This window comes from Aspergillus chevalieri, chromosome 2 (genome assembly GCF_016861735.1).
Source record: "Aspergillus chevalieri M1 DNA, chromosome 2, nearly complete sequence".
Lineage (NCBI taxonomy): Eukaryota > Fungi > Ascomycota > Eurotiomycetes > Eurotiales > Aspergillaceae > Aspergillus > Aspergillus chevalieri.
This window is the reverse complement of record NC_057363.1, coordinates 2029676-2050156: the sequence shown is the minus strand read 5'-3', so window position 1 is coordinate 2050156 and position 20481 is coordinate 2029676. Positions and strand designations below refer to the sequence as shown.

The 20481-nt window shown below is 51.9% G+C and overlaps 8 protein-coding genes across 8 annotated transcripts; 3 read left to right on the top strand and 5 right to left on the bottom strand.

Annotated features, from left to right (window-relative positions):
* Window positions 1-724: 724 nt before the first annotated feature.
* ACHE_20713A (putative extracellular threonine rich protein) lies at window positions 725-3256 on the top strand (the record flags this gene model as incomplete). Its single annotated transcript, XM_043285046.1, has 1 exon — window positions 725-3256. One exon carries the CDS (start codon window positions 725-727, stop codon window positions 3254-3256), a length of 2532 nt encoding a protein of 843 aa, XP_043133777.1.
* Window positions 3257-4548: 1292 nt separating this feature from the next.
* On the bottom strand, window positions 4549-8334 carry tcsC (putative two-component osmosensing histidine kinase (Bos1); the record flags this gene model as incomplete). The annotated part of the gene is made up of 2 exons (XM_043285045.1): window positions 4549-4622; window positions 4680-8334. 2 exons carry the CDS (start codon window positions 8332-8334, stop codon window positions 4549-4551), a joined length of 3729 nt encoding a protein of 1242 aa, XP_043133776.1.
* A 2280-nt stretch (window positions 8335-10614) lies between these two features.
* Window positions 10615-12228, top strand: FRS2 (phenylalanine--tRNA ligase subunit alpha; the record flags this gene model as incomplete). Its single annotated transcript, XM_043285044.1, has 2 exons — window positions 10615-12080; window positions 12135-12228. The coding sequence occupies 2 exons, from the start codon at window positions 10615-10617 to the stop codon at window positions 12226-12228; spliced, it is 1560 nt and encodes a 519-aa protein (XP_043133775.1).
* A 661-nt stretch (window positions 12229-12889) lies between these two features.
* On the bottom strand, window positions 12890-13284 carry rps21 (40S ribosomal protein eS21; the record flags this gene model as incomplete). Its single annotated transcript, XM_043285043.1, has 2 exons — window positions 12890-13124; window positions 13253-13284. The coding sequence occupies 2 exons, from the start codon at window positions 13282-13284 to the stop codon at window positions 12890-12892; spliced, it is 267 nt and encodes an 88-aa protein (XP_043133774.1).
* A 276-nt stretch (window positions 13285-13560) lies between these two features.
* On the bottom strand, window positions 13561-14925 carry ACHE_20709S (NUDIX hydrolase; the record flags this gene model as incomplete). Its single annotated transcript, XM_043285042.1, has 3 exons — window positions 13561-14165; window positions 14231-14583; window positions 14657-14925. 3 exons carry the CDS (start codon window positions 14923-14925, stop codon window positions 13561-13563), a joined length of 1227 nt encoding a protein of 408 aa, XP_043133773.1.
* Window positions 14926-15272: 347 nt separating this feature from the next.
* On the bottom strand, window positions 15273-17176 carry ACHE_20708S (putative IMP dehydrogenase; the record flags this gene model as incomplete). The annotated part of the gene is made up of 3 exons (XM_043285040.1): window positions 15273-16414; window positions 16623-16931; window positions 16987-17176. 3 exons carry the CDS (start codon window positions 17174-17176, stop codon window positions 15273-15275), a joined length of 1641 nt encoding a protein of 546 aa, XP_043133772.1.
* Window positions 17177-18178: 1002 nt separating this feature from the next.
* On the top strand, window positions 18179-19389 carry ACHE_20707A (oxidoreductase, short-chain dehydrogenase/reductase family; the record flags this gene model as incomplete). The annotated part of the gene is made up of 7 exons (XM_043285039.1): window positions 18179-18237; window positions 18301-18420; window positions 18474-18674; window positions 18731-18895; window positions 18946-19089; window positions 19145-19299; window positions 19352-19389. The coding sequence occupies 7 exons, from the start codon at window positions 18179-18181 to the stop codon at window positions 19387-19389; spliced, it is 882 nt and encodes a 293-aa protein (XP_043133771.1).
* Window positions 19390-19589: 200 nt separating this feature from the next.
* ACHE_20706S (DUF952 domain-containing protein) lies at window positions 19590-20051 on the bottom strand (the record flags this gene model as incomplete). Its single annotated transcript, XM_043285038.1, has 2 exons — window positions 19590-19706; window positions 19770-20051. The coding sequence occupies 2 exons, from the start codon at window positions 20049-20051 to the stop codon at window positions 19590-19592; spliced, it is 399 nt and encodes a 132-aa protein (XP_043133770.1).
* Window positions 20052-20481: the final 430 nt, after the last annotated feature.

Below are 20481 nucleotides of genomic sequence, written 5' to 3'. Positions count from 1 at the left end.
ACGGAGCACCCAAAAAAAAAAAAAAAAAAAAAAAAAAAAAAAAAACGACCTAATGGATTAGAAGATCAAACGATAATGTTAGTCGATAATGTTTGGAGAAAAAACGACAAATGAGGAGAGAAATAAACGCATTGGACATATACTAGAATTAATCACACCTTTCTTCTTCTTGCTCCCCTGTTCATTTCAATCACTCTTGTGAATACCGCATCGCATTCTCGGTCCGTGTATCCGTTGTTCCTGGGCGGCTACCACGGTCAAGAGGGCTCGTCCACCGGAACGAAGAACATGACGCAGGTACAAGGAAACAAACAAATCACAAATGCGTCATGCTGCTGCATCTCATAGGCCAATTGGTCTCTTCCCGCGAATATGAGAAACCGGGATTACCGGACAGCGATGAATTGACGCTCGTCGTCGAGCCCATGTTCTCTATTCTCATCGATGTTTGGTGGAAGGCCAGACCGCCGTCAGGCCATGGCAGCCCTTGGTCATAGATGTCAGAATAAGTCATAATACGTGCGTTGTCACCGGTCTAGACAGCATTGAGTTTCCTGATGACATAGAAAAACCATCATCCAGATGAATTCGATGCCCTAATACATAAAACACCGTTGTCTCCGATCTCGATCTTTTCGCATCTCACCTTCCTCAACCGAATAGAACCAAAAACTGTGCAGTCCGAACACGACTCCCCTCAAACTGCATCAGCTTCTTCGACAAGATGCGCCCTGTCAAGAATGGCCTGGCGTTGGTCGTCACTCCTTTGGCCCTCGTTGCCGCCATTCCCATGCCGGGAGGAGGGACACTCCCACCGAACCTAGTCAGCATACTTACAAGATCCGGTATCCACGTACCAACCGGTACGGCCGACTTCCCTGCCTTCCAATCCGATCTGTCGACTATGCTCGAATCCATCCCGACAGCAACTCACGGGGCTGTCCCGAGTCCGACGCATCCCGGTGGTGGCCCTACCGGCACCCCGGAAGGTCCTGGGACTAGCCCTGGTGGTGGTGGTCCTGGCGGCCCCAGCGAAACAGGTGGCCCTGGAGGTGGTCCTGGCGGAGGCACGCCCAGTATTCCTGGAATGGGACCAACCGGTAGTCCGATCGGCCCAGGCGGTCCTGGAGCGAGTCCAACTCACCCCGGCGGCGGAGCTGGTGGCCCTGGTGGAGAGACACCTGGTGCGCCTGGAGCATCCCCAACCCACCCGGGTGGCGGAGCGGGTGCACCCGGTGTCCCTGGCGCGAGCCCAACCGGTCCTGGTGGCGCTCCTGGTGCCTCCGCAACCCACCCAGGCGGCGGAGCCGGTGGCCCCGGAGGAGAAACGCCTGGCGCACCTGGAGCATCTCCCACTCACCCTGGCGGAGGAGCCGGCGCAGGCCCAAGTGGTCCTGAAGGCCCTGGAGGCCCTGGAGCTGGAGCATCCCCGACCGGCCCTGGGGGACCTGGAGCATCACCAACCGGCCCTGGGGGACCTGGAGCATCGCCAACCGGCCCTGGGGGACCTGGAGCATCGCCAACCGGCCCTGGGGGACCTGGAGCATCGCCAACCGGCCCTGGGGGACCTGGAGCAAGCCCATCTGGCCCTGGGGGTCCCGGCGGTGCCGGAGGCGGCGCACCCGGCGCCTCCCCAACTCACCCTGGCGGTGCTGGAGCAGGAACACCCGGAGCTCCTGGCGCATCTCCGACTAGTCCTGGAGCAGGTGGTCCTGGAGCAGGGGGTCCAGGAGCATCTCCAACTGGCCCAGGCGGAGCAGAACACCCCACCGGTGGAGCTGGAGCAAGCCCAACTGGACCTAGCGGACCTGGCGCAAGCGCACCTGGCGGAGGACAACCAGGCCAGCCCGGCGGTGGAGCTGGCGGAGCGGGCGGCGGACAACCAACACCCGGAGGCGGCGCTGCTACGGTATGTGCTACTGTTACCTCGACTGTTACCGTGACTGTCTCTGAATGTCCTCCTGCTGGTGGCGCCGGTGGCGCCGCCCCTGCAACCCAACCCGGTGCCGGCGCAGGTGCCGCGACTACCCCCGCTGCCCCAGCTCAAACAGCACCAGGAGCCGGGGTCGGGGCCGGAACCGCCCCTGGCGCAGGCGCAGCACCAACAACCGTACCCGGAGCTGGAGCTGGAGCTGGAGTGGGAACCGCCCCAGGCGCAGGCGCAGGCGCAGGCGCTAGCCCATCAACAACCCACCCAGGAGCCGCAGGAACGACCCCTGTGTCATCAGTGACAACAACACCCGGAGCCGGCATTGGAAACGTAACTACGACACAGAGACCCTCGAACATTACTAGCCCAACTGGCCCCGCTGGTATTCCAGGCGCTGGTGCCGGCGCTGGCGCTAGTACAACCCACTCTCCCGGGGCAGGAGCTGGCGCAGGCGCAACTGGTACCGGAGCCACTGGCAGCCCTGGAGCCCCTGGAGGAGCGGGAGCTACTGGTAGCCCTGGTGCTGGAGCTGGCGCAGGCGCTACAGGCGGTGCCGCTGGAGGCGCAGGTGCAGGCGCAACAGGAACAACCCCCGTCACCTCACCAACTTCACCCGCCGGTGGCGCAGGCGGCGCAGGAGTAACATCGACAACCACCGTCCCCGTGACCCCGGCCGGAACTAGTCCCGCAGCTGGCGGTGGCGCAGGCGCAGGCGTAGGAACCGGAACAACCCCCGTCGCTTCTCCCACTTCACCCGCTGCTGGAGGAGCCGGCGCGGGAGCAGGAACTGGAACGACCCCCGTCGCTTCTCCCACTTCACCCGCTGCTGGAGGAGCCGGCGCGGGAGCAGGAACTGGAACGACCCCCGTCGCTTCTCCCACTTCACCCGCTGCTGGAGGAGCCGGCGCGGGAGCAGGAACCGGAACGACCCCCGTCGCTTCCCCCACTTCACCCACTGCTGGAGGAGCCGGCGCGGCAGCAGGAACCGGAACGACCCCCGTCGCTTCTCCCATTTCACCCGCTGCTGGAGGAGCCGGCGCGGGAGCAGGAACGACAACTACGACTACGACTACACATGCGATCCCGCCTCCGGCCGGCGGAACCGCTACGACACCCGCTGCGTCTCCAGCTGGAACGACGCCCGCTGTTCCTCCGCCGGCTGGTGGTGGGACGACTCCTGTGACGCCTTCGCCTTCCCCTTCTCCGTCGCCGTCGCCGTCTCCTGCGGGTACGGCGGGTGCCGTGCGGAGGATGGTTGAGTCTCGGGAGAAGCATGGGAGGATGGGGATGGTAAAGGGGATTCTTGCTGATGCTGTTGGGGCGTGATTGAACGTTCCCCGATGGGTTTCGTTGCTTCGAAGAATTTAGGATGGAATATGTTTGAATTGAAGGAAGGTGGCTAAAAGTAACTGGTAATAATGCGTGTATTTGAGTGTTGAAATTGTCTAGAACTACGGATAATACTAGTTCTTAATACAAATACAGATGGTTGGCTCATAGTATGCATGGTTTATCCCATCTACTCCGTAGGCAGTTCAACAGTATTCTCTACTCGTAACACCAGAGTGCACTGATTGAACGTAATCTTGCATTTTCAGTAATCCATTCGCTGAGTGACAACGATTCGTACACGCCAAAACAAGAACGAGAAAAACAGAACCGATTCGGAGCACCCAGACCCTTTCGTCCGTGCTAAAATGAAGAGAGAGAAAAAAAAAAAAAAAATTAAATACAATACAAATAGGAATGAAAAGGGAAAAGGAAAACGGAGTAACGAGAAGAAAGGAAAAAGAAAAGAAAATGAGAAAGTCAACCCTAATAAATGTCAAATGCATGAAACGAAAACTCGCCACAGGAGTCTAAAAGGAGACTGGCCTCCTTGTCAAATGTCGGTTCGCCTTTCAACTCGCTCGTATATGATCAATGTATGTGTAAGTAGTAAGTAGTAGTAGTGTATTTGTCTTTCGTCCCAAGCCGCAGTGTTTATGCGGAAAGACCCCGCCAGATGTCTCCGTGCGCCAAACACCATACACCAGAAGAACAATCACTGGCATAGCAAAGTAATAACCGAAAATCCAAAGAGTATTTAACGCAGTAAAGCAGAATGAGAAAGTGAAAGAGAAAAACGTCAAGAATAGTAGACCGTAGTAATAGTCTGAGACTGCGGACATGATACCGGCAACAGTAGTAATATATGCAAAGCAATAATCGGCATGCACGAGGGGAGAGAAAACACGAAGAGTTGAGTAAGGTAAGGTGAGAGAAAAGAGATGAAAAGAAAAAGACAACAACGAGACCGGTCAAGGTCCCCCATGTTGAAGGAACATTTTCTTACAGGCGCGCAAATAGAGAAAAAGAGAAAAAAAGGGTATAAGTTTGCATCGAAGCCACTCGAAATCAAACAGAAAAAAAAAAAAAAGAAAAAAGAGAAACCAAAGGAAACCGTTATAGCGAGATGACAAGCAAATAAAATGAGAAAAAGAAACGAAGTTCCTGGAGAATATGCAGGACCTGCAACGTCATTAGAGGCATCATCAAAACAGGGAGTCAGCACCCTTATATTTACCCTTTGCAAGAAAAAATAGGCAAAAAAAAAAAAAAAAAAAAAGGAAGGAAGGTCACCGCATGGCCCTTTCTAGGGCATATTCTTCTTCCTTATCAAGACCGGAACGTCCTCGACGATTGATGGCCCCTGTTGTTGTCATTGATCGCCCTTCTAAAGCAGGTCTCTTGCCATCGGAGCTCGTACCGTGAACAGGATGCATTTCGCCGCTGCTGGAGATACGGGACTCTTTACTCTTTTCCAGTAAAGACCCGCCCAGCGTGGCACATTTGAGAATGGTCTGCATCATTTGATTCTGCTTCAATGGCTTCGACAGATATTCGTCCATCTGCGCTTGGATGCACTTCTCTCGGTCTCCCAACATGGCGTGTGCAGTCAAGGCAATGATCGGTGTCCGATACATGCCCTTTTCTCTTTCGTATTCTCGGATCTTGCCCGTAGCTTCGAAACCTCCCATGACTGGCATCTGAACATCCATCAGAATGACATCGTAACGGCGCTGCTTGACAGCTTCCACAGCTTCCAGACCATTGCTGACGACGGAGACGTTATGCTTGTGCTTCTCCAGAATCTTGACGGCCAGTTTCTGGTTGACGTCGTTGTCTTCGGCCAGGAGAATGTCGAATGACCGGGTGTTGTCGGTAGTGATCGGTGCAGACCGTCCTTCCAGAGCAGGGAGCATGCCGTTTCCAAGATCGATCGGTTGACATGGGGTGGTCATGTAGGAACTGATACCCAGATCCAGAGCCGACTTGAGACTCACGCAGACCAAGGGACAGACCAAAACGATCGGAACGTACTTGAAGTCGTCGAACGTACGAAGCAACCGTGCTGTGGCTACAGAGTCCACAATGATGACATCGTACGCGTGACCAGACTCCTTGCCAGAGGGATCTTGGATCTCGGGCGGCGGAACGTGCTCATCGTTGCGGACGACCAATGGTTCCAGGTCGATGGCCTTGAGCATCTGCAGCACATTATCGGCCTGGAAGCCATTTTCACCCTTGTCGATGAAGAGGACCCGGTGGTTCTTGTACGGCATGAGCTGGGAGGCAATGACACTCAGCGACTGGTCAGCCAGTTTCACCACACAGGTGAAATGGAAGGTACTGCCGTGGCCGTATTCGGAGGTGACCCAGACATCACCGCCCATCAGGTTCACCAGGCGCTTGGAGATGCTCAGACCCAGACCAGTACCACCGAACCGGCGCGTGGTGGAACCATCCGCCTGCTGGAAGGTGTCGAAGATGAGATCCAGTTTGTCTTCCTCGATACCGATACCCGTGTCGGAGACAGAGAACTCGAACGCATACTCGTTGGCCGCACATTGCTCACGGTCCGACTTGCGGATGGTAAGCTTGACTTCACCCTGCTCGGTGAACTTGATGGCATTGCCGACCAGGTTCAGAATGATCTGCCGGAGACGGAACGGATCACCAGTGACATAGTCAGGGACAGTGTTGTCCACCTGGTATGTCAAACTGAGAAGCTTCTCGTTGGCCTTGACTGCCAGCGTCTTGAGAGCGTTGAAGACGGTGCCTCGCACGGTGAAGGGAATGCTCTCAATGACCATCCGGTTGGCTTCGATCTTGGAGATATCGAGTATGTCGTCAATGATGGTCAGCAGACTGTTGGCCAGGTTGTGCACTACATTCAACATCTCGCGGGTATACGGTTTGAGATCGTCCGTGTCCAAGGTCAGCTGGGTCATGCCAATGATACCGTTCATGGGCGTTCGGATTTCGTGACTCATGTTTGCCAGGAACTCAGACTTGGTACGGTTAGCCAATTCGGCAGCTTCCCTGGCCGCCGTGTTACGCTGAATACTGTCACGCAAGTTCGAAACCATCTTGTTGATCTTTCGCTTGAGCTCGTCCATCTCACCGGACGCGTTGACGGTAATGAGCTTGGTGAAGTCTCCGTCGGTGGCAGCGTCGGTAATTTCGCCAAAGGCGCGCACCTGCGAAGTCAAGTTTTCGGCCATGGTATTGACGTCCTCGGTGATTTCTTTCCAAGTGCCTGCTATTCCTTCCACGTTGGCCTGCCCGCCCATCTTACCATCGACACCGACGTCGCGGGCTACCTTTTTGAGCTCCGTTGCGAATTTCGCCAAGCGGTCAACCATGTGATTGATGGTGACCTTGAGGGTAAGGATCTCTCCCTGGGCGTGAACCTCGATCTTCTTGCTGAGATCACCCTTGGCAATGGCCTGCGTGACATCCGATATACTTCGGACCTGCGACGTCAAATTCTGGGCCATGGTGTTGACATTGTCGGTGAGATCCTTCCATTTCCCTTCTACATTATCTACCTTGGCTTGTCCACCCAAGGTACCGTCTGTGCCGACCTCACGAGCGACCTTGCTGACTTCAAAGGCGAAAGTATTGAGTCGGTCCACCATTCCGTTAATGGTGCTCTTGAGATCGAGGATCTCACCCTGGACATTGGCGGTGACCTTCTTGGTGAGATCTCCCTTGGCGACAGCGGTCGTCACGTCGGCAATCTCCCGCACCTGGGTGGTGAGGTTGTTGGCCATACGGTTGACATTTTCTGTAAGATCCTTCCAAGTGCCTTCTACATCGTTGACGGTAGCTTGCCCACCGAGGACACCGTCCGTTCCGACTTCCTTGGCGATTTTGGTGACTTCCTGCGCGAACTGGCGAAGTTGGTCGACCATGGAGTTGATGATATTTTTGAGTTCTGCGATTTCCCCTTTGCAGTTGGCCTGCACCTTTTGGGTCAAGTCACCCTTGGCGACAGCCTTGGTCACGGTCGCAATATCCCGGACTTGGGTGGTAAGATTATTGGCCATAGCGTTCACATTAACCGTTAGTTCGTTCCACATGCCTTGGACGCCTTCGATTTGGGCTTGCCCGCCCAAGACACCTTCTGTACCTACGTCGCGAGCGACGCGTGTGACTTCAGTAGCAAACGTGCGTAGTTGGTCCACCATGGTATTGATGGTCTGCTGCAATTCCAAAATTTCTCCCTGTGCGCGGCTTTCGATCTTTTGGCTCAAATCACCGTGAGCCACGGCGGTGGTGACGGCGGCAATTTCACGTACTTGATCAGTGAGATTCTTGGCCATTATGTTGACGTTTTCCGTGAGTTCCTTCCAGATACCATGAACACCAGTGATTTGCGCCTGGCCGCCGAGTATACCCTCGGTACCGACCTCACGGGCGACACGAGACACTTCGCTACCAAAAACCTGAAGCTGGTCCATCATAGTGTTGATCGTACGTTTGAACGTGGCAATTTCGGGGTCCATTTCGAGCGGGTGGATCTGCACCTTCATGGAGAGGTCACCATTGGCGACCTGAGTGATGATGCCGCCAATTTCTCGTAACGCTTTCTGGAAGGCTTCGTTGGCCTGTTGATGCTTGCGGAGTTCCCGTTCCAAGAGGGTAACGTCTTCGTTTTCGACCTTGGTGAGAGCCCGGCGGGTTTGCTCTTCCTGCTGGAGTAACTCATCCCGAATTCGAGCGATGACATCCTTCTGGAAGCTAATTTCCTCCGCCTGCTTCTGCACGTGGTTCCGGAGATAGCTGATGTCCTCTTCGCGCACGAGTCGAGTTCCCGAGTCGAGTTCATCGTCCTCCTCATCGGATGTTTCATCGTCATCGTCATCATCGTTGTCATCATCGTCCTCCATGATATCTTTGGGAGCGTGTCGACCGTCTGGGCCGGCAGGATGTGATCGTGTCCGATGGGGGTGATGGGGGTTGTGTGCATTATTTGAGAGTTGCTGCTGCTGCTGCTGCTGCTGCTGTTGTTGCTGCAAGGTACCAGACGAGTCAGAACCAGAGTCATCAGCAGACGGAGGGCGAGAGAGTCCCATTGAAGCGAGGAAATCCCAGTATTTTTCGGTGGGATGAGCCGAATGATGAAGGTTGGGGGACAAGAGATTCGGGAGACTGACAGTTTGGGATTCCAACAGACGCACTCGACGAACCAAGGCCCCCAATTCGTTTTCGAAAGCAGCTTTTGCGGGAGAAGACTCCCCAGGGAGTTTGGGGAGTTTTATGTCGATACCATTGGCGGAGGAGTGAGAGGAGACGGCGGGGACGGCGGAAGAAGAGCAATAGGGAGCGGTCGAAGAGGAACGAAAGTCGAAGGTCGAAGGTTGAGTGCTAGAAGAGGCGGAGGAGACTGTGGTAGCAGCAGAGGAGAAATAGGAGGAAGAGGAAGAAGAGGAGGGAGCGGTGGTGGATGTTGTGGTGGTACGGGGTTCTTTGGCCAGGCCTTGAAGGATGGCAGCAGCGGCTGCGAGGGTCTCATCCGCGCCAGCCATTGTGCCCTGTTACTTGAACATGAGTATATCGAACGATTGAAGAAAATGAAGAGGTGAAAGTGAGAAGAAGAAAGAAAGAAAAAAGGTATCGAGCCGTCGAGTTGAAGCGGAGAGCAAACAGAGAGGGGGAAGAGCGAATGAGAAAAAAATGTAATCAGAGACACAGAGAATTTTTTTTTTTATTTAAAAAAAAAGGAAGAAATTGGGGGAAGCGGAGGGCGGAGAGCGAAATAAGAGGAGATAAAGAGAAGAGCAGAATTGACAATTATAAGAAAAAATGTCGATAAAAAGAAGGAAAAACGTACCAGGCGTGTTACTGACACGAAGTGATCGGGTCAATCTTTGCTAGGACGACATGGGGTTGGAGACAGCAACAGATGAGAACAGTGAAGAGATTGTGTGAAAGACGAGAGAGTGAGAAAGAGGAGACAATGATGGGAGACTGAAAAGACGGCGACCCGAGGATCACAAAATTCGATGGAAACAATCGGGGAAAAGATGAAGTAACAATCAAGGGAAAGGTTAAAAAATGCAGAAAAAAATTGAAAAGACGACAGCGAGAGAAAGAGAGGAAGAGACGACGGAGAGGGGTTTGGGTTGAGAGAGAAAAGAGAGAAGAGAGAGGTTGTGGGCGGTTATGGGAGAAAGAGAGAGGGAAGAAGAATGGAAATCGACAGATCAGAGCGAGCAACAGATAGAGAAGAACAAAAAAAAATAAATAAAATGAAATAGAAAAAGAAGCAGAAAAGAACAAGATAGGGGAAAATGAAATTCTTAGAAAAAGAATAACAATCAAAATGAAGAAGAAAAAAGGCGAATGGATGCAGGCGGGCGAAGCCAAAGCAAGACACACACGACTCGAATCGGAGCGGAAAAAGAACGATCGCTCTCTGGTAAATGTGTTGAAATCCTCCCGGTTCTGATGCTGTTTTTACGGTCCAGATTCTCTCTCTCTGATCTTTGCTCTTAATTCCTGCTTTTCATTGATCCTAGTGGCGATCGTGGTGGCAGTGATGGTGATTATTCTTGTAATATATTAGTTATCAGAGTCTGTCCGGAGTTCCTACGAATCCAGTACTTCTGTTCTATTCAGATCTTCACGTCTTTGCTTCTTTCTTTTTAAAGGTACTCTCTTTCTGAGCAGTCTATCTCTCCGTGTTCTGTTAAGGTCAGTAATGCTCCGTGGTTGACCACCCCGATTGTCGGGTTCAGCCCAACTACCACAATTCTTTTTGGATTGGTTTTCCATCCAAAAGTACTGGTAAAGCTTGATTTAACATTCTCGTAGCTGTAAACTATAGAGGGATATACAGACTCAGTACACTGCAATACATCGCAATCCATCTCTCCTTCCTCATTCTTTAAATTTACAGGAACATGACGGTACGGTACACCCCTGTGTCCAGACCAAACAGACCTAAACGGTCACCACGGTCCACTCATTCACAACCAATCAAACTCCCGTCTGGATATGCACTATTCCTTTTTTAAACACGCGAGGCTCCCCCTTGACGCCGCACACTGTATGTATTACCGTGTATAGCGAACGCTATCATACCTTTTCAGTATAAGAAACTACAGAGTAATGTCATCTACTGTCTAACATGCACACTTATTTTGTACTCTGTATGTTGACCCTTCTATCTCCGTAATGTGCGGCGGGGTAGTCACATGACTGCACACATGGTCCCTTTGCCCCGCCGTATCAAATGCAAACCCGAAAAAAGAGTCATCTCCAAAGTGGGCTGTCGCAGCAGTCCTCCCTGTCCTTCCCTTTTGTTGTTCTTCTCTTTATAACAGTTGTTGGACTGTTATAAATTTAACATCATGGCCGACTTGACAAACCCCATCTTGGACGCCCTGTCCAACACCGACGCTCCCATCCTCTCCAGCGATGCCTTCCCCTCCACCCCCTCATTATCCGTCAAGAGTGCCCTCGACCGCCTCGCCTCGCGACAGATGGTCGAGTATGACACCATTGAACGCGAAGTCGTTGGTCTCACCGGCGAGGGTGAGCATATCGTCACCAATGGCAGTCACGAAGCTAAGGTTTTCGAGGCCGTCGCCGCTGCCATGGACGGATTGAAGATTACTGAGCTGCCCGGCATTGTGGGTAAAGATAACGCCAAGATTGGCCAGGGTAATGCCTTCAAGCGTGGTTGGATCAAGAAGGATCAGGATAAGCTGCGGACGAACACGGAATCCATTGTCGACGAAACCCGCGAATTGCTCTTGACCGTGCAGAAGACGCAGACGCTGGACAACCAGAAGACCCTGGCGGAATTGAAGAAGCGGAAGCTGGTCGCGCTGCAAAAGGTTATCAACTTCAAGATCTCCAAGGGTCCCAAGTACTCTCGCGAATTCGTCAAGGAGGAGACCGATCTGACGGCCGAGATGTTGGTGAACGGCTCGTGGAAGACCGCCTCGTTCAAGCCCTACAACTTCAAGGCCAAGGGTGCCCCGACCCCCTCGGGAGCCTTCCACCCGCTCAATAAGGTGCGCCAGGAATTCCGCAACATCTTCTTCGAAATGGGCTTCGAGGAGATGCCCACGAACCGCTACGTCGAGACGGGTTTCTGGAACTTCGACGCCCTCTTCGTGCCCCAGCAACACCCCGCCCGTGACCTGCAAGACACCTTCTACATCTCCGACCCCGTGCAAGCAGACCCCCCTCGCGAGGATCCCCTCAACGACCCGCACCGCCCCAAGTCCGCACAGCCCGTCTCGCGCGCCTACAAGGACAACGAGAAGCCCCTCGATTACAAGGCCTACTGGGACAACGTGCGCGAAGTGCACCAGAACGGCAAATACGGCTCCGTCGGCTACCGCTACCCCTGGAACGCCGATGAATCCCTGCGTCTCGTCCTCCGCACCCACACCACCTCCATCTCGACCTACGTGCTGCACAAGCTGGCCGCGAACCCGCGCCCCGCGCGCTTCTTCAGTATCGACCGTGTCTTCCGCAACGAGGCCGTCGATGCAACCCACCTGGCGGAATTCCACCAGATCGAGGGTGTCATTGCAGACTTTGGCCTGACGCTGGGCGGCCTGATTGGTTTCATGGAGGTCTTCTTCGCGAAGATGGGTATCCACCAGCTGCGCTTCAAGCCTGCGTACAACCCGTACACCGAGCCGAGCATGGAGATTTTCGGCTACCACCAGGGTCTCGGTAAGTGGGTTGAGATTGGAAACAGTGGAATGTTCAGACCGGAGATGTTAGAACCGATGGGGCTGCCCAAGGATATGCGGGTTTATGGTTGGGGGTTGAGTTTGGAGAGACCTACTATGATTAAGTAAGTCCTCCTTTATTTCTCTCTGGTGAAAATGCAGTTCGCTAACAAATGCAGGTACGGCGTGAGCAACATCCGAGAACTTCTTGGCCACAAGGTGGACCTGGGCTTCATCGAGAGCAACCCTGCCGTTCGGTTGGAGAAGGATTAAACCTTTGCATGATAGATTTCGTTTGTATCTTATGATTTACACGAGAGATGACAGGAGTTTAAAAAGTTATCTCATTTTTCTCAGTACCGTTAGTTTACTAGTATATCTATGTCTACTATGTATGTACGGAGGCAATGTCCCACCCGTATCTGTGCCCCAGTGCATATCCTCTGCAAAGTGGCTCTTCAGTAGGTGGTCACTACACCTGTACCCGTACAAGTACAAGTACAACATGCAGATACTACTAATATCCGGCGAGTTTGTCTACCTCCCCGCTCATGGCATACCGATATCCACGGATGGATATCAGGTATTGAATGAGGAGGCCTTGATGTGCCGTTGCTCAGGGAAGGTTATCTAGATTGCGTCCACAATTGTAGATTGCAAGTGGCAGAGTATAAAGGACGTGAAGATAAAGTAGAAAGTGGAAAGAAAAGTTCATTGTCGACCCATTCCATTCGTTTTAAATAACTGGAATTTTTGGCTCATCATCTTTTATCCGTCCCACGCATCATCATCATTCAAATCGATTGATGGTCGAATTCCGTAGAATAGGGACTATCAACAATCAACAGTCAGCACTCATCCCTCACCCCAACCATGTCCAACATGCGAAAAACTCACATCCACAACCCCCAACCGACACCCCCGTTGCAATGGTTTACCGCTGACGGCTAGCAGACCACACATTCTTGAGGTAACCATCGCGCTGCGTCAACCGGTTCAGCGAGTCATCGCTCTCGCCGCGCGCGCGCACAAAGCCGCACAGAGCGTAGGTCTGGTTCTCGCCGGTGTAGCGGCCGTTCTCGTCGACCTTGGCGATGGAGATCTGGACGGAGCCGTGGTCGTTGGCCTTGATGATGCGGTTGGTGGCAGAGCACTTGCGGGGGACGTAGCTGTCGTTTATTATTAGCAGGGTTGTTCAGATTGCGTTGGCCGGGCCAGAGGGCCCAGAAAAGCGTTAAGTTGGAAATTTTCGGGCAGAGAAAACGCAGCCTGGGTACAGGGGCAGGGGCAGGCTTACAGATCGACAATCTCTCCTCTTTCGTTCTCCATTTTGACGGTTTGGTCGACAACGACTTTTGTGTAGAACTGGCGGGGGATGCGGTTTCGTGAGTCGAGCGTTGCAGGTGTCGGCGTCGCGATAGTTGATTATGGCACCGGGTGCAATTTCTCTGTGGGTCATGTGACTCTTTGTCGAGGGTTGTGGCTGGTGGGCGGTGGCGCGGCTCGGTAGGCGGTGTTGCCCTATGCCTCCGCCCGACTCCTCCGCCCGACTTTCTGAGTACAAGGAAAGGACTGTTGGGATGAGTGTATTGTATGAACACGAGGCTATAATTTACTAACACTATCCCGCGAGGCGACGTCTATCTCTCTCGCTTCGCCCTTCCAAAACCTGACAATGACAACCCTTTCGCTCTCTCCTTTTCTCTCCGACGCCCCCAATTCCGGACCCGGATGATCAAGGCCCAGAACCACTCTCCCATCACCAGCCATTTTCAACATCTTAGGCGAAATGCACTTCTCCGTCCACGGCGGCGTACCAGAATGTACGAATTTGACCAATTCCGCGCGTCTTCTCTCCAATTCTGCGAGCGAAGCAGGCGACGAACCAACCGGTCGCGGATCCTTATCCAGAATCTCGGACACGAGGTGTAACAACAGGAACTGCGGAGGAAAGAGGATGATTTCACCGGCTCTAGCGAGACGCAGCCATTCGCAGGCAGGAAGGAAGCGCGCTTCGGTGACTTCGATGCCGCCGTCGCTGGTTGGGAGGTGGATTTGTTCTGGCTTGCCTCCTTCCGGGAGCTCTTTCAGGAGTCGTTTCTCCGACTCCGCAGCGACGGGGAGCGGAAGAAAGTAGAGATACATCTGCGTGGTGAAGCGTTTGGGGACGTTTGTTGGTGTGATCCAGCGGGTGAAGGGGATTAGTTTGTCTATCCCGGCATGTTCATTAGCACCTGCATAGGTCCATCGTAATGTCAGTAGACTCAAGACTCACCAATATCCGGCACAGCACCCCCATACTGCTGCACCAGCCACTGCCCAAACTCAACCACCCCGCCATGAATCGCCGTCCTCCCCCGCTCCCTCTCCTCCTCAGACACAGTAATCATCTCCCCGGACTTCTCATCCTTAGCTAGCAGAATGCCGCTTTCTTCAAATAGTTCCCTGAGCGCAGCGCGGCGATACCACGGTGCATCGTCGTGCCGTTTTAGATCCTCGATGGGCGGACACGGCCCGTCCTGGGGAGAGAGGTTTCCGCCGGGGAAGACGTGCGCGGAGGCGAAGGAGGTGGATGTTTTGACACGGTGGAGGAGGAGGATTTCGTTTTGGGGGGAAAGGAGGACGACGCTGCGTACGTTAGTCTGAACTATATCTGGAATTGGATTCTTAAAGTAGTATCATGGGAAATATAGATGCTAACCTTGAACTAGGCCTAGGCGGCGAGGGCGGCTTTAGTTTGGAGTCGCGTTTGTTCTTGGTTGACATTTTTCGGGATAGGGATCCTTGGTATATCCCTGGTAATTGTCGTGATTTGGTATTTAATAGTTGCGAATATGTCTTGAATTCTTTGGCAGAGATGCGATGCGGTAAAGCACGGGCTGAGAGCTCCAATGGACTCGATTTATACAATACTTGCAGGCAATTGACTGAGCTTCCGCGAAGAACGGAGAAATGAGACATTGGAATCATGTCTTTGTCCCAGGCAGCTAGGTATTTGGTTCCTATATGTGGTGCTATGGGGTGCTATGCTTTGAATTGTACCCGCGGAGGAACCTAGGCAAAGTTACCGTTGCCGACCCCGCCGGCTATGCACATGATCGTCTACTGCTAAAGACTACAAAAGAGTGCACAATGTCCCAGAAAGCAATGCATTGAATAATACATGTCTATCATAACTCCTAACCGATATACCCCGTTTCTTTTTTTTGAAAACTCATATCAACCGTGTAGCTTCGTTTGCAAATAAAGGAAAAGAAAAGAGTATTGACAGAATCAAGAAGGCAAGTAAATCAACATGAAGTGTACTGTAATTTCACCTACGAGTACAGCTTCTTGTCGTAGCTGTGCAGACCGTGGACGTTACCCTCGGTCTGGGCGCTGGCGCTCCGAACCTCGAAGCGGACAGTGCCGTCGTTGACACCGTCGTGAAGAGCCTCGAGACTCTTCACACCAATGTCCTGCAGCGAGTGCTGGACACCGGTAACGAGGTAAGGAATGAACTTGGTGACAGAGCCGCGGTCAAGAACCGAACCAGCGACACCCTGAGCAACAAGAACACGGTCCTTCTCAGAGAAGTAACGGGCAGTACCAGCGTTGCTGGCTTTGCTGTCCTTGGAGCCAGCGCCGGCCTTCTTGTCCTCCATGGCGGCGATGGATCCCATACCACGGTAGGCCTTGACGAGCTGACCCTCGTTGCTGACGAAATACTCACCAGGAGACTCGGTGGTACCGGCAAGGAGACCACCCATCATGACGGTGGAGGCACCCATGGCAAGACCCTTGACGATGTGGCCAACGTTCTGGACACCACCGTCGGCAATGCAAGGAACACCGAAGCGAGCAGCAAAGTGAGAAACGCTGCGGACCGAAATGGCCTGGGGACGGCCGACAGCCATGACTTCTTGAGTAATGCAAGCACTGCCGCTGCCCATACCAATTCTCAGGCCATCGACACCGGCAGCAATCAAAGAAGCGGCTTGCTCGCGAGTGACAACGTTACCACCAATAACGTCGATCTCGGGGTAATTCTCCTTGATGTACTTGATCATCGCGATCTGGAAGATAGAATTACCCTGGCTGGAGTCAAGGATAACAATGTCAAGACCAGCCTCGACAAGCAACTTAAGGCGAGTCTTGTCCTCTTCACGAGTGCCAATGGCGGCAGCACAGATAAGCTGCTTGGACTGAGGAAGCTTGGAGGCCAAGGGGTAGTGGAGGTTCTTCATCAGGTCGCTGCGAGACAGGAGGGAGACAAGGTTGCCCTCGCCGTCGACAATGGGCAGCTTGCCCTTCTTGGACGAACGGAGGACGTCGTTGGCCTCGGCCAATGTAGTACCGGCGGGAGCGGTGACGAGGTCAGTCGCCATGATAGCAGTAACCGGGTCATCGAGGGTGGGGTGGAATTGGATGTCACGAGAGGTAACCATTCCAATGAGCTTCGAGCGAAGGGTTCCGTTTTCTGTCAAACAAACCGGGTTAGTCATATATAGTTCGGAAACTGCGGAGTAGAAATTCTTTCTCAAAAGGCAATTTTCTCAGATATAATCCGTTCTCTCCATCGCAACTCTCGTCGCTCCAGTGGAACGAAAGTTATTTAGAGATAGATGTGAAGTCATCTTCGAAAATATAACGGGGTTATTAAAAAAAAAAAAAAAAGAAAAACTCACCAGTCACCGGGAAGCCACCAAAACCCCACTTAGATTTGAGGTCCTTGGCCTCACCAACAGTGGCCTTGGGCGAGAGAACGACAGGGTCCAAAATGAATCCGTTCTCGTATCTCTTGACCTTTCTCACCATCTCCGCCTGGTCTTCCGCAGAGCAGTTGTGGTGGATAACACCGAGACCACCGAGGAGGGCCATGTGGATGGCCATGTTGTGCTCGGTCACAGTGTCCATAGGAGAAGACACCAGGGGTGCCTTCAGAGCGATACGCTTGGTAACGGGGGTATCAAGGGTAACATCAGAAGCAGGGAAGCCTTTCGTATGTTAATTGCTGTACGAGTATCTTTCTGAACCGTTCTCAGAACATACCAATGTGGCCGGGCAAGATGAGGAAGTCATTGTAGGTCAATGCACCGTGCTCGTTAGAGTCAAGCAAGGTGTCAACGTCCAGACCATCCCGGGTAGGGTAGTCCTTCTCCAGGACCTCCAGAGCCTTGGAGTAGTCCTGGATCTCAGCCTTCATGGCGAAGCCCTGGTTGTCACCCTGACCAAGAGTCATTGTATAGGGTATAAGGAGATCGTAACTCGTAGAAAAGAAAAAGAATGACAGAAAACAAGAGATCAAAGATAATCAACAGATCGCGATAGAAACGTTCTGCTGATGGAGAAAGTCTTCCTTTCCCAAAGAAAGGAAAGAAAGAAAAAAAGAAGAAAAAAATCGAGCAGCGAAAAAATCATCTTTGTACCCGCTGGGTTGCTTGCGGGGGCCTTACTGCATTAGGTTTAGTGGAAGTGGCAGAATTAGCAAAGGTCGATCATTGGCTCATAAACGAGTTTTGAACGAGGCGGTGAATATTTGGTGGCATGGCTTAGATAATTGAGGTGTCGCAGTGGGATGTCGTGCAGAAATTTCTACACTTTACTTTCTATAGTATGGCTTGGATTGAATTCTAGATGCCATACCCTTGGGGGTAGGTAGTCTGGTATGCGATGCAGTAAGCTGGTTGGGTTACTCGACCTGACTGAGACATGTGGTGAACATGCAATGCGGATACATATGTATATGCAAACAGAACGATACTCATATATCATGTAACGAATAATACTTTAGCTTTAATAGCAATACATTAGACTGCTATATTTATGCATTAGCGCAGAATGTCAACGTTCACGGACTACGTATCTCATGAAGTCCTAGTATCTGCCCTAACTGCCTACCATGGAGCTCTACGCTATCAGATCTCGATCTGGCAAACGGCTAGCGGTTAGCGATAACAAAACCCGGGGTTGAATCCGGTCTACGATGGAGATCTACTCATCCAATAACATGTTCCATTCCAATTGAATCAAGAGTCCCTTCAACCAGTAACTTGTTAACAAGAACGGTGCTATGACATAATCCGCCTTTACAACACCATGACGCCAGCGTGACAATGGACAGGAGTATATTACGCCGTTTCCCCTTCTTATGTATGTCCTTGAACGAAACAGTGCTTTATCCGATAGCAGATTGCCTAAAAATCTACCATCCGAGCCCTTGATCGTAGAAATGGCATCTCCAATGAGCGAGGGCGGAGCCTTCAAGGCGCCTCAAGCTGCGCAAAGTCAACCGAAGCCAGGGTATGGACCTGTTATTTAGAATGCGATGGAGGCGATTGCGTGCTAAACAGTGTCGCTTGTTAGGCTGGAAAGCCGCATGGAACCGCCCAGCGAATCGACCAAGTTGGAATCTAGCGGAGAAACAATCGAATATGTCGGTTCCGGCAAATTGAAAGACAAGAAGGTTTTGATCACAGGTGGGGAGTATGTTTTGACGGAGGAATGCCTTATGCCATGCAGTCGCTGATAACGCTTAGCTCAGGAATTGGTCGATCAGTGGCCATTCTGATGGCTAGAGAAGGAGCCGATATTACCATCGTTCACTTGCCGCAAGAGCAGCAAGATGCGGAAGATACAAAACGAATGATCGAAAAGGAAAAGAGGTCTTGCCTTCTCTTCAGTGGGAACTTGGTCAAGCGCGAGACATGTCATAAAGCTGTTGAGGAGCATGTCAAGAAGTGAGTAGCGGGATTCCAGGACCGTGTCTTCTTTGGCTGACTCAATATTTCGACAGGTTTGGGAGAATAAATGTCCTCGTCAACAATGCTTCCAAGCAATATACATGCAAGAACTTTGTCGACATCGACTTAGACAAGGTTGAGGACATATTCCAAACAAATATCTTCCAAATGTTCGCTCTAACTAAATATGCTCTTCCACACATGACCAGAGGTGATAGGTGAGTTGGCCTTCAGATGCTTCGAAACTCTTATCGCTAACAAGGTATAGCATCATAAACTGCACTTCTGTTGTGACCTTCCGAGGATCTAGCAGTATGGTCGACTACGCTTCGTCTAAAGGCGCCATCGTCGGCTTTACTAGGTCACTTGCGCTCCAGCTGGTTCCAAAGGGGATTCGCGTGAATGCTGTCGCGTAAGTACAGAACATTCTCTACATACAGCAGCACGGGTCTAACACTTTTCAATAGCCCCGGTGCCATCTATACCCCAATTCAGGTTGATACTCGGAGCGCTGAACAGATGAGTGGATGGGGCTCGAAGGCCTCACTCGGACGTCCTGGAGAGCCGGTTGAAGTGGCTACAAGCTTTGTCTTCCTGGCTAGTCCAGATTCGTCATTCTATTGTGAGTCTTCTTTTTCTTCTCTGGAGGAGTAGTTCGCTAACGCATTCTACAGATGGACAAGTGTTACATTGCTACCCATTGGGCGACTAGGGAAATGCCACCGATTATACCATGCATTTGGAAGATGAGCTTTTGGTATTTGGAAATCAGGATTAAAGATATGAACACTTGTAATAATGAATCATAAATCTCTTTTATGTCTAGATGCAGCTATGATGATGTCAGTCATGTAGAAATATGAAGGAACATAATGTACAAAACTTCAAGCGATGGATTTGCTTGAACATGCTCTAGTATAACAACCACGGCCTAGCCTGCGTAAGCGCTGTCTCCCACCCGCCTTGGTTCGTCCAAATCGCAACACTTTCGACCTCATCTCTGCCAAGCTTGAGTCCGTTAAAAAGATGCTGTCATTGTATTAGCATACCAACCAGGAACCATTAAGAAACCTATGCACAATTGAATCATACCGGAAACAAACCCTCATCAGGCCGAGGACCACCCTTACCCTCCGGAGGTTCCCAGCGGATATTCTGTTCTACAGACCCATATGGAATCCGCAGAACATAAACCAGCGGCTCATCCTGGAAGAAGGTATTGAGAGTACCCGGTACTTGGAATGCTGTTGATAGATGGATGAAACCGGATTTCTGGTCGATTTCGCTAACCTCGAGTCTTTCGAGGAGCGGCTCGCGGACTGGAGTCGAGGATGAGACGAGCTTGTAGAGAAAAAGGGGTTCTGAGTCGGTCATTTTGGTTTTTCTTTTTGTCTAGTTTTTTTGTGTTCTATGGTGAAAAAATTGACTGGAAGCGTACGGAGTGAAGGAAGACAAGGCAGCCAGACCTGTTACATGGGCCGATGATGCCACAATCGGAGCGACGGGGCACATCCCACTATTTTTGGCGGGTGGGGTTCCACCGCTTTGGATCGAACCAGCCCTAATTGTGACGGAAGAGACCGGATTCTTTGTGGAATATTTTGTATGAAGTACACAGAGTGTAGTCTCTGCTTATCTGGCGGTTCGTTTTGTGTAGGATGCGGGTGGATGTGTTGTTTAATAGCGGTATGGCATACATTGAGCAGGCAATTAGCACCACCTACAACTACTCGTGCAGAATACACCCGATAACTCGATCGCCGAGAATTTGGATGATCACCAGCGGTAACTTATTTCCTGTTTG